Genomic DNA, 14,965 nt, shown 5'->3' with positions numbered 1-14,965 from the left:
CATCTTCCGGAGTGGGATGGATACCGTCCCGCCCTAACAGATTTGTTGTTTGATCTTTAGCTGTGTGAAGACATGAAAACAGAGACATCCATGGATGGAGAGACCTCAGAAGCCTGTGTGAAGAAAGAGGAGACGCTGGAGCTGAACATCTACAACTATGGAGACGGTCTCGACAACCCACCTGAAGGTGTCTCCGTTAAAGTGGAAGATCCTGACGATAAAGACTATCTCTGTAAGACATTAGGCCACTCTGGTGCTCAGTAACACTCACTGTTTATTCTACCCTGCAAACTATCTGGTGCACTAAAAGTGCAATACAGTACATTTGGGATGTAGCCTCAGTCTCTTATTTTAATCAATAAATTGTGACATTGAAATTTAGATTTTTTTTTTTATTGATTAAAGTATGAACTTTGTTTATAGAGCGTGTAACATGGTAGCGAGGAGTGAGAGAAACTTATTTATTTATTTAAAATACTTTTAGTCGTTATAAACTGATGTTAACCTGAACAAAACAAGCATGGAATATCAAACGATGGGTGTGTAAAAATCTATGCCGCGTGATTTTTTTCATATAACAGCATGGCCCAAAGTGTATGATTCCCCTCAAACCATAGTGATTTGCTTGCTACTGCAAATTTTACTTTATTAATGAATGACTCATTCACTGTTTAATTTGTTTGTTTACATTTAATGTTGCAGAATGTCTGTAATTCCCTCCATTCACTCCTGTGTTTTTATTCTGAGACAAAAAAAAAAAAAACGTGGGATGTCGTGTGACTGAGAAACCAGAAAGCACAAAGTCATCTGTCCTGAAGACTCTTCCATCTTGGGGAAACTTACTGACTGATACCTGGGTCTCCTTCCATAAATGTTAAATGTGTTCTAACGTCTTCACCACATTGTTTGTTTGTTTTTTTGTTTTTCCTCTTTCTTCCACCTGGGTTTTTTTTTTTTTTTGTCCAGTGTGGTCACCTGCTAGTATCCACCCACTAGCCAGGTCTTTCTAACCATGTGAGTGACGGCTAACGTACTTCCTCCAAGACATGTAAAGCCATCAAACTCCTCTTTTTCAACTGAAGCTCATGCTGTGTGTAAATGACTCTTATTGACGGTATATAAGCAAGTTAACTACTTCCTGTAAGTTTTTTTTTTTTGTTAGTGCCTTTTACGTTTTCGGTTCTTTTATTTTGAAGCCCTTCTGGCGTACTCTCATCTGAGAGTCAGCAACTTGCCCATAGGTGTTCACACGTGAACGGCAGCTAATTGAAGAGTGTACGGAAGGAAAAGGTCTTTTGAAGACGTTGCCTTGCAATGTAAAGTTTCATTATGGATAATTAAGCGCCTAGCTGGAAATGGGAACAAGGTATTGTGTGTTTCAACTTGTTTTATGACTGTTTGCTGTGACGTGTTTATCCTAATTAACTGCTGAAAGGGTGTTTACGTATATCGTTGTTGTATTAGCCATGCTAAGGTTAGCTTATGCAAAAGGGTGCTATATGGATAAGCTGTAATGTCATGTTAATGCTGGTTTTCTAGCTTTTCATGTGCTTTGACCGATTTGTGTGAGTGAATATTTGATAAATGTCCGCATGTGTGGTTAACTGGCATTATGGAAATGTTTATGCTTGTGAGAGCTAATTTTATTTTATTTATCCATCTGCAGCTCTTACGGTGTTTGTGAAGGAAAGGAAGTATATTTGTGTGCAAATTAAGGATGACGGCTGAACATAATAAATGCTTCTTGAAACATCAGTAAGCTTCATCATTGTCTGTCTGGGGTTCGCTATAGTAAGAGCTTGCCCTCATCGATCTGACGACTTGCTGCCATTATGACGGGCCATGATGGAGGGTCTTCATGGCGTGCCTGCTGCTGCTGCTACTACTTCGCCATGTGCTGTCTACATGGATTCATCATGAACATGTCCCGACGTGTCAGCACATGATCCACTTCGGTAATCCAGGCAGCGGTTTCATGGATTCGACGCAATGGTCAAGTACGGTCACTTTCACTGACATTGAAGCAGAACTGTGAGTACACACCTATATTACACAGTCTACAGACTGCAACAAGGTGAGCTCCACATGAACAGCCCTTTTAGACTGAACCAGTGAACTTTTCATACTCATCTTCTCATCTACAGCAAAGGAGAGAAACTGTTGCTTACACACTCACATGAACACGTTCACATAGACTCTTTATTAAAGACATTTCATATTTTTTGCATACCAAGTACTTTGAGAAGTGTGTTCATTACAGTACTTACCTGGACACTTCCAGTTGTTTGAGTGTCTGCACGTTAATGCAGCTCTGCTAGTTGTTCATGCTCATATTCTGATTTTTGCATTTCAAGTACTTTAAGGTTTGCCTTTATTGTAATACTTACCTGGATATCTACAGCAACTTTCTGTTTATTGCAAAGGTTCGATCATACTTAAGAGGTTTCTTCTGACTTAATTTCAAATTGAGTTGATAATGTCAGTCAGGTAGCTTCAAGGAGACAGAGGAGCAGATGCCTGGTTCCCAGCACAAAGTTCAGGACTTCCAGAGTGAGCTCCACTCAGTGGCAGTTGTATCTGAGACACCTGGCCTGAAGGAACCTGAAGGGCCTAGACGCTCTGAACATGCACGGAACCCGACAGAGAAAATGCGCGCACTACAAGATGAAGAGGCCAAGAAAAAGGAGCAACGGCTGCTCTCCATGTACAAAAAATGGAAGCTTGACATATGCAAAGCAAGAGATCAGCTGAAGATGTGCATGTCAGAGAGTGAGCTCTGGCCTTTCATTGAAGAGCTTAAGAAAGTGAAGGAAGACGTAATGAACCTGTATTTTGGAATTCGAGATCTTGGCACACCTTCCACCGGCATGAGAAGAAGAGTTGACACTTGCGAATCAGTTACCACAGAAATAATCACCATTGCCTACGGCAGAGCAATAGATGAAGGTGAGTTTAACGAGAACATGGAAAGATGCCGCCTTCATGAACTGCTCCACCGTGACTATGCAAAGTCTGTCTATGGATCTGCTGCTTCCTTGACAAGTCACAGCAAGTCTGACCAACACCAACACTCCCCAGCTTTGTCCATGGCAGCCAAGCGTGCAGATGCAGCTGCAGAGCTAGCAGTGAAGGAAGCAAATTATGAAATGATGGAGGCAGAAGAAAGACAAAGAGAAGTCATCCGAGAGTTAGAGGAACAACAACAGAAGGCTCTGGAGGCACAAAGGCATGAGTTGGAGTGATTGCAGGCAGTGAAGGAAGTGCAGGCAGCTCAAGCTAAGCTAAAGGTATACGATAAAGAGTCGGAACACGAAGCTGCTGACTGCATTAATGATGAAAGGAACAAGGAAACAGTGTGTGCCTGTAACTGCAGTCCCTCTATCTCATGTTGCAACACCCCCTCACACAGATGATTTTTTTTTTTTTTTCCCCCTCTTGTTCGGGTCTTTCAAGACAGCATAGCCTTAAATAGGCTCCCTGTTCCAGAGCCATTTGTCTTCAATGGTGATGCAATACGGTTCATTGAATGGAAAGCAGCGTTTACCTCACTCATTGACCAAAGAGCAATCACACCAGTTGAAAAAAACTATCTGAAGAAACACGTTGGTGGTCCAGCATGCCAGGTGCTAGAAGGCACTTTCTTCCGGAATGATGATAGCCTATCAGGAGGCCTGGAACAAGCTGAATCGTCGCTTTGGCCAGCCATTCACCATTCAGCGAGCATTCAGAGAGAAGCTCACCAATTGGCCAAGGATTCAACTTAGGGATGTTCAAGGACTCATAAACTTCTCAGATTTTCTGAATGCCTGTCAAGATGCCATGCCTCACGTCAAGGGTCTTGACATACTAAATGACTATGAGGAGAACCAGAAGCTTGCCCACAAACTACCAGACTGGGCAGCTTCACACTGGAACCGACAAGTCACCCAATGCCTGAACGAGAAGCAAGAATTTCCAAGTTTCAAGGACTTTGCAACATTTGTGTCAACTGAAGCTGAGATTGCCTGCAATCCAATTACATCGCTTCATGTTCTTCATTCATCAGACTTGAACACTGAGAAGAGAAATCTCAGAGACACAGAGAAACAAGGCCAGTGTTCTCACCACTCACACAGCTACAGACAACACAAATCAAAGGTCAGACCAGAAAAGGGCTAAAGCTCCATGCATCCTTTGTCAAGATAACAGACACCAACTTCATGCATGTCCCAAGTTCACAGGGATGTTGTTGGCAGAACGACAGAACTACGTAAAGGAGAAGAAACTGTTACGGATGCTTAAAATCTGGACACGGTGCAAAAGACTGTCGTCATAGTCACTGCTGCGACAACTGCAAAGGAAGGCATTCTACAGTCCTCCATGATTACAACTATGGAAAGGAAAGGTGTTCATCTGAAACAGGGATGAATCCAAGTGCTGCTGCTGCAACATCACTCAGTGTAACAGGCGAAGGCTCATCCTACACATCGATGGTAATACCAGTGTGGGTGTCAACTAAAAACAATTCAACAGCTGAGAAGCTTGTCTATGCTCTACTCGACACTCAAAGTGATACAACATTCGTCGACCAAGAAGTGAGCGACAGTCTAATTGCTGACAAGTATCCAGTGAAGTTGACCACCATGAGTGGGGGAAAAAACAGTTCTCCCAAGTGAGAGTGGCTCCGGCCTTCGTGTAAGGGGATGCAGTTCTGCTATTCAGGTTGCTCTTCCAGTTGCCTACACAAGATTGCATACCCATTAACCATGCTTACATTCCCACTTGTGAGACGGCTAAACAATGGAGTCATCTCGGAGAACTAGCAGACGAAATCCAACCACTAAAGGACTGTGAAGTAGGACTTCTTATAGGCTACAACTGCTCCAGAGCCATGGCACCAAGGCATGCCATCCTAGGAGATGAGGAACCCTGTGCAATACAGACAGACTTAGGATGAACTATTGTGGGGCGCTCATCCCAAGGCCATGATCCGTTGAGCACAAGTCGCCTGTGTCACAAAATCATGGTTAAAGAGCTGCCTCTGGTAACTTCTGCCAATGCTATTCGCATTCTAGAATCTGACTTCAAGGATGGCAGTGAAGACAGCAAAGCAGTGTCACAAGACATCGCTTTCCTCCATAAGCTAGATGAGGGTATACGGAAAAACACGCATGGCCACTATGAAATGCTCCTGCCCTTCAAAAACAGACCTAGCTTGCCTGATAACAAAGACTCAGCCATGATATGCCTCAACCACCTGAAAAGGAAACTGCAACGGGACGAAAGGTATAAGGAGCGGTATGTCAAGTTCATGGAGGAGGTAATCGAGAAGGAAGATGCAGAGCAGGTTGAAGATGGTGGGAGTGAAGGTGAGAGATGGTAGAGTCCTCATCACGGTGTTCGTCATGCAAAGAAGCCGGAAAAGCTTCGCATAGTGTTCGATTGCACCGCTAGATGCAAGGGAACCAGCCTAAATGACCACCTCCTCTCTGATCCTGACATGCTGAACAAGTTGAGTGGTGTTCTCATTTGCTTTCGACAACACCCTGTTGCTCTGATGTGCGACATTGGGGGGAAAAAATGTTCCATCAATTTCATGTGTACGAGGCTGATCGCAACTACCTGCGCTTTCTCTGTCGGAAGCAAGGAGACTTGAACTCGCCACCCAGCGAGTTCCGGATGAAGGTGCATCTGTTCGGTGCTGCTTCTTCTCCTGGACGTGCAAACTACGGGCTGAAGCATCTAGCTAAAGAGAATAGCAACCTCTCCAGGTTCATCATGAGGGATTTTTATGTAGACGATGGGCTTGCCAGTGTTGAAAGCACTGAAGATGCTATTCAGCTTGCCAGAGAAGCTCGCAAACTGTGCACCACGGGTGGTCTGCGACTACACAAGTTTGTGTCGAATGACAGAGACGTTCTAGAGAGTATACCACCCTCAGAACGAGCAACTAATGTGAAAAATATGGACCTCACCTTTGACAACCTGCCACTTGAGAGTCCTAGGGATTCAATGGGATGTGGAATCCGACCACTTCCGGCTTAACGTCAGCCTAAAGGATCAGCCTGCAACACGCCGTGGCATCCTGTCTGTAGTGGCTTCCTTGTATGACCCTCTCGGGTTTGTGGCGCCTGTTCTGCTCAAAGCGAAGATCATTCTTCAGGAGATGTATAGGCAAGGCACAGGCTGGGACGATCCTCTCCCAGACGAACTTCGCCCAGAATGGGAACAGTGGAGAAGTGATCTAGCCCAATTAGATAATGTTACCATATCCTGTACCTACTCACCTGCTGGATTTGGAAAGGTCACAAAGACAGAGCTGCATCATTTCTCGGATGCTAGCCTTAAGGGTTATGGCCAGTGAGACTTCAAAATGAAGAGGGAGATGTTCACTGTGCCTTAGTTGTAGGAAAGGCACGCATCTTGCCATCCAAGGTCACAACTGTTCCGAGATTGGAACTAACAGCTGCAGTTGTTTCTGTGAAGATGAGCAACATGCTCAAGGACGAATTTGCATCTACTGGGACTGCGGAGTTCTTCTGGACTGATTATAAGGTGATCTTAGGATATATCAACGATGAAGCATGACGATTCCACACCTTTTGTGGCTAATTGTATTCAGAAGATTCATCTCAGCTCGCCCCCTCAGCAATGGAGATGCGTCCCAACCAATGAGAATCCTGCTGACCATGCTTCTAGGGGCTTGACTCCCAGCGAGCTTCGTTCATCCACCTGGCTCACTGGACCCAAGTTCTTATGGAACAAGGAAATGAAGCTGCCTGTTGCTGAGATTCCAGAGTTAATGATTGGAGATCCAGAGGTCAGAAGTGCTGTCATGCTTAGCACAAGAACCACAGAACGAGTAAGCCTTGTTGATTTGCTTGTCTAAGCTCTCATCTTGGTCACTGGCTACTCAAGCTGTTGCACGTATACGAAGGTGCATCAGCAAGAACAGATCAGTCTCACCACTGTAACAGAACGAGAACATGCAGAACATTGCATAATCATAGACCTGCAGAAAAATGTGTATCAAGAGGAGTTGAAACTGCTGAGCAAAGGGATCCCCCTACCATCTCAAAATCCATTATACTCACTTGATGCCTTCCTTGACAAAGATGGCATCCTCAGGGGTGGGAGGTAGGCTGTGCAGCTCTTCTCTTCCCGACTCCATCAAGCACCCTGCAGTCGTCCCCAAGGATCATCACATTACAAAGATGATCATTGCTCATCACCATGAAAGGATGAAACATCAAGGCAAAGGTCTTACCATTAATGACATCAGGTCCCATGGATTCCTGGCATCAATCGGGCAGTAGCATCCTACATTTGCAAATGCGCTACCTGTAGACTGCTTTGGAAACCAACGGAAGAGCAAAGGATGGCTGATCTACCCCCTGAACGTGTGGAACCATCACCCCCCCCCCCTTTACCTTTTGTGGAATGGACTACTTTGGTCCATTTTTTTTACAAAGCAGGGTAGAAAGGAGAACAAGAGGTGTATGGTCTTTTCTTCACTTGCCTTAGCTCCCGTGCCATCCATATTGAGATGCTTGATATGTCCACCGACACCCTCATAAATGACCTACGATGCTTTATTGCCATACGTGGCACTGTTTGTCAAATCAAGTCTGATCAAGGAAGCAACTTTGTTGGAGCCAAAAATGAACTCAAAGAAGCTCTAAAAGAAGTCAGTGCAGACTGGCTGGCTGCATTTCTTGCTGAGAAACAATGCGAGTTCAGCATGAATGCACCCTATGTGAGGCATGTCGGAGGGGAGTGGGAGAGACAGATTAGAACAGTGAAAGGCATCCTAAGGCCACGCTTGCTCTTTCTTCTGGTAGGCTAAATGATGCTTCGCTACGAGCTTTCCTCTATGAAGCTATGGCAATCGTCAACAGCCATCCACTGACTGTTAACAACCTCAGTGATACCCCACCCCACACACACACACACACACACACACACACACACACACACACACACACACAGCCTCGAGCCACTCACCCCTAATCATCTCTTAACTATGAAATCTGTCAAGGCCTTGCCTCTTCCAGGTGAGTTAATCAGAGAAGACATGTATAGCAAGAAAAGGTGGCGACATGTTCAATACCTGGCAGAACAGTTTTGGAGTCGATGGCGAAAGGAATACCTGGCCAACATTGCCCTCAGACAGCGCTGGCATACTCCCAGGAGAAATCTGCAAGTTGGAGATATCGTAATGATGAAAGGAGAGGATGTGCACAGGAACGAGTGGAGGTTGGGCAGAGTTTCAGAAACCACTACTGACAAAGACGGACTAGTAAGGAGAGTTAAGGTCTGCCTCGGTGACAGGAAGCTTGACAAGAAAGTGGAGCGTCTCCACAAGATGTCTGAAGTGGAGCACCCAGTCCAGAAGCTAGTCTTGCTGCTGGAGACTGATCAAGCCTGTTCACCCTATAGTTAATACCTTCTAGCTATAGCTTGTAAGCTTATAGTTCATGGTTTAAAAGGGTTTTCCACCTTCTAAACAAGTTATTTGTATAGGGAAGGTCATTTTCAGTTTGAAATCATTTGTGTCTAATGTAAACCGTATACTGTTCCATTATTTACTCATGATTGGTGGGAGTGTAAATGACTCTTATTGATGGTATATAAGCAAGTTAACTACTTCCTGTAAGTTTTATTTTTGTTAGTGCCTTTTACGTTTTCGGTTCTTTTATTTTGAAGCCCTTCTGGCGTACTCTCATCTGAGAGTCAGCAACTTGCCCATAGGTGTTCACACGTGAACGGCAGCTAATTGAAGAGTGTACGGAAGGAAAAGGTGTTTTGAAGACGTTGCCTTGCAATGTAAAGTTTCATTATGGATAATTAAGCGCCTAGCTGGAAATGGGAACAAGGTATTGTGTGTTTCAACTTGTCACAGCAAACAGTCATAAAACGTGTTATCCTAATTAACTGCCGAAAGGGTGTTTACATACCATAAAATACCAAATAATAGCCCGGGCGATTGTCTCAATCACGTAAGAGACCCGGCGCGTATTAGAGACTAGGCGGCTATTTGGAACAGGCGATTAATTCCTTCTTCACAAACACCTTCCCCAAAATCTACCTCAAAACGGGGAAAAAAATCATTCTCAGATAGGCCTACTTTTAACCAGTATAACTTAGTTTGTTTAGAGTTAGATTACAGATAGCACGGTGCCGACTTCGGGGAATTTTGAAGACGCAGAATGCATCTTCGCATGGCACAGTCGGGGTGGATAAAGGATAAATCACACACCTTTTCCTGTTAATGACTAGTTAAGCGCATGCTTTACAAAATAATCAAGAAACCACACCATTGTCTGTGCGCAGCACTGTGATTTAATTACTCTGCAAAGTTATGGTCACTTGCTATCACCCTCACCCATGCAGCCTCCACCCTTTGCGCTTCGCGATGTCTGTCAATCTGAAATTGCATGGAGGGCGCGACGTTGAAGCAACATAATTAGGGTGCGAAGTGTCAAACCAAAGGGTTTTTTCTTATGCTGAAAAATAAGTGACCTGCAGTGGCTACATACTGTCATCTTGCATTCTCACGTTTCTCTCCAAGACGTTTCCCTATTTGGCCGATATGAGCCTATTCCCCGAGTGAGTTGGTACGGTGGCTCGACCCCGTAGAAAACTTAAAGTTCGGATGAAAGTTAGTTGAATAGGTTACTGACTTGTAGGCCTACATGTTGCCTGCCTGACGCGTGCTTCTGCCCAACTTGCACGACAGATTACTTGTTGAAAAGGCCCCTTGGATTAGATTGGCCGCGAGCAGACTGAAATGCATGTTAGAACGCTCTCACTTTTTTGTAAAGCGTCTTCCAGATCCGAATGGGTAAGGGCAAGTGAAATGGTATAAGGTCTTTAATAAAACTCAGTGTGTGCTTTGACGCATGCATTCGGCAATTTAGGTCGTTTAACAGAAGCAGCAGTCCAACCTTGGAAACCCGCAGTCCTCAATGTCACCACACACGCTGGCTTTCGTTGGGTATACCCAAAGGGGTGGCTAAGACATCTGTCAAAAGTTACCGAGTTGCATTCCTCAAGAAATATTACGGTAGACCAAGATTATAACATTGAAATGGCATGTTTATTATCACGTAACAAAATGTTGTAAACAGTATTATAGAAATAATTTCATTCATTCATTCATATTGTTTCGGTAGAAAACTATGCAATGCAAAATCGTTTAAACACCAGAAAACCAGAAAAGTGCTGGGCCTCAAGATTCTAGATAGAACGCTCGGACGCTTTTTTTTTTTTTTTTTTTAAGACCCCGGCGAGTATTCGGAACCGGCCTTTATTTGTCACAACACACGCGTACACCCGGCCGTTAAAGGGAACTCGGCGGTTAATTGGAACTCGGCTATTATTTGGTATTTTACGGTATATCGTTGTTGTATTAGCCATGCTAAGGTTAGTTTATGCGAAAGGGTGCTACATGGATAAGCTGTAACGTCATGTTAATGCTGGTTTTCTAGCTTTTCATGTGCTTTGACCGATTTATATGTGAGTGAATATTTGATAAATGTCCACATGTGTGGTTAACTGGCATTATGGAAATGTTTATGCTTGGGAGAGCTAATTTTATTTATCCATCTGCAGCTCTTATGGTGTTTGTGAAAGGTTGTGAAGGAAAGGAAGTATATTTGTGTTCAAATTAAGGACGGTTGAACATAAATGCTTCTTGAAACATCAGTAAGCTTCATCATTGTCTGTCTGGGGTTCGCTATACTGTGTCATATGATAGCAAAACACACCTGGAGGACAGTGCTATGTGCTCTGTTCCCCACATACAGAAGCTCGCAGAAGATCCCAACCAGCTGTGATTTAATAGGGGACAGAGAGTATGCCCCTCATTATGCCCCTGGAATGGGATGTTCAATAAGAGACAGTGGGTGTGAGAGACAGGAGTCAAAATATACGGATTTCGGGGCATTACAGTGGCGCAGCTCCAGGGTCCTGGATTCGATTCTAAGCTTGGGTTGCTGTCTGTGTGAAGTTTTGCGAGTTCTCCCCCGTCAGTGTAGGTTTCCTCTGGGTCCAATGGTTTCTTCTTCAGCAAATTAGTTATGCTTAAATTGCCATTCGCTGTGTGTGTGTGTGTGTGTGTGTGTGTGGGGGGGGGGGGGTTGTTGTGGGTTTTTTTTAATTAAATATTGTAGGTATCATGCTGCCATTCTGTGTCTAAGAACTACAACGCCCAGTCCTCTTCCGTGTGACCGGGATCATCTACGTCAGTCCGCCATGCGCGCATAAGTCCAGGCGGAAGCTCTGCTCTTGGTCTCTTGTGTCCGGTTTCCGAGGAGTCTAGACGCATAAAGAGATGCTCTCAAACCCGAAAACACTTCTTTCTTGCAAGATTCACCATCCAGCGCGTTCTGTGCCTAACCACTGGCCAAGGTAAAAGTCCAGAATAGCGCAATCTTTAAACTCAACCTGAGTTACAACCGGTTTATTCGTATTAGAAGTGACATCATGACTGCAGCCCAGGCAGTTAAGAAGCGACTGAATCCTTTTTAACTCAAAAGCGCTGTGCATCTTATTCTGATCAGAGACTTTTCCTCACGAACGCTGAAGTTCGGAACAAGAATCCTCCGCTTTCCACGGGAACCACCCAAGTGCTCCGCTGGACCAGAAAGTTCTCTACGCCTCCATCACGAGCGGCTCACGTGCTTCAACGGCGAGGCCCGAAACTACAACGGCGAATATTTCTTCATATCTTGCTAAAGGCAGGATTAAGTAAGATTTTGGCATTTGGGTATAAGTCTTAGGAATTTGCTTTTATTGAAATGGTGTGAATTTAAACCCAGGTTTATTGTTACACTGTTAAAACACGCAGCGTGTTGATTTATTTTGTTAATCTCTCAATTGTTTTTAATAGATAGGCTGTGCATGCTTTTCTTTAAAATATTTAGTTGTCTTATTATACCTCTTGACCGCATTAAGATTTCAGGGGATTCAGTACTGTTATAAGCTAGTGAAATTGGCCTATGGTTGATTTCTTTTAGCACACGTTAGCTACGGCTAATTCCTTTGTCTTTAGCAACACATGCTCAGTAGGCCTCACCAGGCCTAACAAACACGCTTTAGCTAGGCCATAGGGCCTTTCACAAACACACTAGCAACACAAGGCTAATCTAGGCCTCCACCACGTGTAGTTAGCTACACGAGGCTAAACACATGGTCAAGTCCTTCACACACACACACAAGCACACATTAGCAACAGAGCTAATCCTTTGTTCTATTTAGATAACATTCCTTTGTTTAGCTAGCACAAGCTAGGCCACACACACACACACACACACACACAATATCATATTTGTCTCATCTCATTATCTCTAGCAGCTTTATCCTTCTACAGGGTCGCAGGCAAGCTGGATCCTATCCCAGCTGACTACGGGCGAAAGGCGGGGTACACCCTGGACAAGTCGCCAGGTCATCACAGGGCTGACACATAGACAAAGACAACCATTCACATTCACACCTACAGTCAATTTAGAGTCACCAGTTAACCTAACCTGCATGTCTTTGGACTGTGGGGAAAACCGGAGCACCCGGAGGAAACCCACGCGGACACGGGGAGAACATGCAAACTCCGCACAGAAAGGCCCTCGCCGGCCACGGGGCTCGAACCCAGACCTTCTTGCTGTGAGGCGACAGCGCTAACCACTACACCACCGTGCCACCCTATCATATTTGTATATATTGATTATCCATTTTTATCTTTGTTATAATAAATCCATTTATTATCAAAGCTGTGTGTATTCATCTTGTTGGTGTGAACAATATTTCTGAAGTCCCCAATCTCTCAAAGAATTCAAAAAGGTGCATACAAGTTGTAATATAGTAAGTGATCAATAATTTATCCAGGATTAATGGTATGATTCATTGAACGATTCACTGAATGATTCACTTCAAATGAGACTGATTCTATGGTATGATTCAATTCAAAGGAGTCAAAGTAAACGATTCAATGGGATTGATTCATTTTAATTATTAACCTTCAAATTTAATGAGACTGATTTAATGAGACTGATCACTTAATTTCAATAATTAACTGATTGCACCCACAATATGAATCCTATATGTATGGCATTGGGGGGGGAATGTCTAGATTTAGAAATGCCATAATTGTCAGCAAGCTCAAATAGAGATGTGTGTTGGACTATTTTTATTTACTTGCTTTCTTTCTTACTGTGTGGACAGTTAATTTTGTTTGTACCTGCATGTGATTTCATAACAAATTTGGGAAATTCTGTTCCCCAGAAGATAAGCAAACAAGTAGCTGAATTTAAAACAACCCTGACCAGGCAAGTCCGAAGAGAATACTGTAAATACATCATTCAGTGCCACAGTCATGTTAATGAACATTCGTTTTATTTTGCCTTGCAAGCTTCGTATCTGACCATTTTGTTTACTCCCACAAGGAATTTAAAAAAAAAAAAAAAAACCTCATACTCGTATCCAGTACTGGCACAAAATATGGAAATGCCTAGGATAAGATCGATTTTGCATACTTAATCCGTGCAAATGACATCAGAATCTGCACTGAAGGCAACTGAAATACATTATGAAGATACAGAGACACCTTTTAACCACAATTTTATACTTTAACCATGAAAACACTAGCAGTTTTGGCCATTGTTGTGTGATAAACATCATAAAAATATTGGAAATAGTATCTTTTTGTTTAGTTTAGCCCCAAAGCCAACCTTAATCGCTCCTTGTTGGGCAATCCTACCCTGATATGCTATTTATTCCACAGGTGAAAACCATTAACTAAATCATGTGGTCTCTACAAAGAATTCATTAGAAAAAGTATTTATCCTCTGACTACAGCCAGGCAACAGGCAGAAATGGCATCAGAGAGAGAAACTACAGAAGAGCAGCATATTCGGATGAAAGTTTTGTGGGAGGAGGGCCATTCATAATGAGCCGTAGCAAAGAAACTGCATGTGACCCACAGTGCTGTCTGGAAATGCCTCAAGCATCACCAGAAGACTGGGAACATCAACAACATTTCAGGCAGAGGAAGGAAGAAAAAGTTGACTAAAGCTGATGTCCAGTACCTCAAGACTACATCCCTACGAGAGAGGAAGAAATCCAGCAAGGAACTGGCACAGGACCTCCAAGATGCTACAGGCAAGGATGTCTCCCCACACCTGGTTAGGAAGACGCTCTCAGCAGAAGGCCTCAAAGGTCATGTGTCAGCATGCAAAACTTTTGTTGAGAGGTGGAAATAAGCAGAAGAGACTTAACTGGGCAAAAATTCACAGGAGTTGGACTTCTGAGCAGTGGAAAAGGGTCATGTTCTCAGATGAGAAGAAATTTGAATTATTCGGCAACGCTATGCAACAGTAAGTCAGGTGCAGAAAGGGAGAAAGATACAAGGCAAACTGTATTTCTCCCACAGTAAAACATGGTGGAGGGGTCCTGCAATTTATGGGGAGCCATCACCTACAATGGAGTTGTCATCTCTACAAAATAGATGGGACCCTCACTGCTGACAAATACAGACAAATCCTTATCCATCATGCTGTGCCTTCTGGAAGAGCTCTCGTTGGCAACAACTTTATCTTCCAGCAAGATAATGCCCCCAAACACACAGCCGGGATGGTTAAACAGTATTTGCAAAACAAAGAACAAGATGTCAGCTTGACAATTCTTGATTGGCCAGCCCAAAGTCCTGACATGAATATAATTGAGCGAGTCTGGAACTACATGGAGCGAGAGAAGGTGAAAAGGGCTCCTTCAAACCTGCCACAGCTCTGCGAAGTGTTGCAAGACATATGGAGATCAATTCCACTTGATTTTATTCATAAACTTTATGATGGCATGCCTGATCATGTCAGTGCACTTCAGTGTCAAGGGGTTCCATACCAAATATTGATATTTTAGAATGATTTACTCTGGTTACTTGTAACATTTTGTTTGTTATGATGAAAATGTTTAGTTTATTAAGAGAACTTGAGAA

At 43.6% G+C, this 14,965-nt stretch overlaps 1 protein-coding gene across 9 annotated transcripts in view; it reads left to right on the top strand.

Moving 5' to 3' along the window:
• Positions 1 to 14,965, top strand: part of LOC132896316 (histone-lysine N-methyltransferase PRDM7-like) — a 72,572-nt gene that overhangs the window by 42,590 nt on the left and 15,017 nt on the right. For all 9 annotated transcript variants that reach the window (XM_060937059.1, XM_060937058.1, XM_060937056.1 and 6 more), the window contains one exon: positions 61 to 232. In XM_060937059.1, the coding sequence (XP_060793042.1) occupies positions 73 to 232 (160 nt within the window). In that variant the 5' untranslated portion in view covers positions 61 to 72. The remainder of the gene's footprint in view (positions 1 to 60; positions 233 to 14,965) is intronic.

The sequence above is a fragment of the Neoarius graeffei genome, chromosome 13, assembly GCF_027579695.1.
Source record: "Neoarius graeffei isolate fNeoGra1 chromosome 13, fNeoGra1.pri, whole genome shotgun sequence".
In the NCBI taxonomy this organism is placed as follows: Eukaryota; Metazoa; Chordata; class Actinopteri; order Siluriformes; family Ariidae; genus Neoarius; species Neoarius graeffei.
This window is presented reverse-complemented; position numbering and strand designations above follow the sequence as displayed.